We start from the raw sequence: 1,874 nt of genomic DNA on the forward strand, positions 1-1,874 counted from the left end.
GAGTGGACGGAACGCTCGTTTCAATCTCAACTACGGTTATACTTTCCTACCCATATGCCTGAGCGTCAGATCTAATTTGTTTCCTGGCTCTTATGAACGGCCTGCCCTGCCGGCATCGAAGGGTCCAGGGGAGGCAGGCGGTCCGCCCTTTCACTACTAACCGTTGTCCCCGACTCACCTCCCGCTTCGCTTACCATTTGTTTTTTTAGGAGTTGTAGGTAGACGTTGAATGTATAGCTGCTGCACTTCGTCTTCAAGTACAGAAGCAAGAACGTCAGTATCGTCTTCCTCCTCCTGCTCCTCTAGAAGAGAAAAGTTGGTGGCTCGCCGTCACGTGGCACTTGTGCTGCACTCACGTCCCTGCGACGCTGGAGCATGGAAGATTGCGTGGATGTCTGAACTTGCTCCCCCTCATCCACGACATCATCGGCCTTGGAGAAGGGAAGGAAGCGGACGTGGATGGAGGACACAACAGTGTTTGTGTCTGCAAAGTAGACGAGGTGGCTGTTGCTGCTGCTGTTGTGGCCGACGTAGATGCCTCGACGACCCTTGGGCTGCAGGCGACCGCGCTGTGTGCTGATGTGGACGACGGCCGGCTGCCCGAAGACGTGCAGCTGCGGCAGGTGCTTGGGCAGCGAGCCCGTGACAATTTGCAGCGGTGTCTTGCCGTGGAGGGAAGGGCGAGGCATGTTGTTGAGGATATGGAGGGCGTGGTTGCAGGCGAGGCTCCAGTACGATGCGTCAAGGCCTGCACCCGTGATCATGGCTCGCACCATGTCGGAGAGGGTGCGCACCTGTCGCTCGACGATGCCGTTCTGCGCCTGGGTGTACGGCGGGGACTGCTGGTGCTGCTTCAGGTGCTTCTTGACGATGGCCTGGAAGTCAGCTCCGAGGAAGATGGCATCGGAATCCGTCTGGAGTGCTGTTGTTGTGGGCGAGATGGGGAGCTTGGTCTCGCGCAGGAAAGACTGGAACGCGGCAACTGCGTCCTTCTTGGCGTTGAGATGGACTGCATGCAGGAGCTTGCTTCCCTCATCGACGATGACGAGGCTGTAGCGCTTGCCCGTGGGTGAGTCCGCGGTCCAGTCGACGATGTCGGCGTGGATGCGCTCGCCGGGCACCTGTGTGCGTTCCGCGTGCTTGCTGACGCTGTGACGAGTGCTCTTGGTCACTGCGCACGTTGTACACTGCTTGCTGCTGATGGCGTTGCAATCATCGATGCCCATCAGCTTGCAGTACTGCTGCACGTCGTTGTCGTTGCGGTGGCCAAGTACCTCATGCATCGATGGTGTCTGCACCTTGCTCTGGGCTGCAGGAGCTGCTGCGGGTTGCTGTGGTTGCTTGCAGGCATCGGCGGTGAGTCCGTGTGCCGTGGATGGACCAACAGCAACAATGGGCCAGCACCGGAGGCTGTTGCGCTCCTTCAGCTTGACCTCGGCTCCGTGGCTGAAGCGCACGTAGTGCCCATCAGCGCCATCACGCTGCGAGTGGCCCGTTGGCCTGCCGCTGCTGTCCCTTGTCAGACGACCGAGGGCGATGAGGTTGGCGTGGCCCTCGGGCACGTAGAGGCACTCCTGTAGCACAATCTGCATCCTGGCTCCGCTCGTCGTGCGTGCATGCAACAGCACAGAGCCAACACCGCGCACGGGCACACGTGTGCCGCCAAACGCAGTGATGTGGCGTGGATGGTGCTGTTGCAGGTGCGGTGACAGCTCCACGAAGGCGTCCTTGACGAAGGTGAGGTGGTGTGAAGCACCCGTGTCTGCAAGCCACGTGAGTGGGGTCATGCAGCTGCGTGGGTGTAGTAGCTGTGGCAGCGACGAAGGTTGCTGCGTCTTGACCATGTTGATGCTGTGCCTGTGCAGTGAAGCCTG

At 59.9% G+C, this 1,874-nt stretch overlaps 2 protein-coding genes across 2 annotated transcripts in view; one reads left to right on the forward strand and one right to left on the reverse strand.

Annotated features, from left to right (window-relative positions):
* Nucleotides 1-160, forward strand: part of PTSG_11765 (uncharacterized protein) — a gene marked incomplete at both ends in the record, with an annotated part of 23,117 nt that extends 22,957 nt beyond the window's left edge. Inside the window, one exon of the mRNA XM_004997586.1 lies at nt 122-160. Within this exon, the coding sequence (XP_004997643.1) occupies nt 122-160 (39 nt within the window). The remainder of the gene's footprint in view (nt 1-121) is intronic.
* Nucleotides 161-302: 142 nt separating this feature from the next.
* Nucleotides 303-1,844, reverse strand: PTSG_11766 (uncharacterized protein; the record flags this gene model as incomplete). The annotated part of the gene is made up of 1 exon (XM_004997587.1): nt 303-1,844. The coding sequence occupies one exon, from the start codon at nt 1,842-1,844 to the stop codon at nt 303-305; it is 1,542 nt and encodes a 513-aa protein (XP_004997644.1).
* Between the last annotated feature and the right edge of the window lie 30 nt (nt 1,845-1,874).

The sequence above is a fragment of the Salpingoeca rosetta genome, assembly GCF_000188695.1.
Source record: "Salpingoeca rosetta unplaced genomic scaffold supercont1.3, whole genome shotgun sequence".
NCBI classification, from domain to species: Eukaryota; class Choanoflagellata; order Craspedida; family Salpingoecidae; genus Salpingoeca; species Salpingoeca rosetta.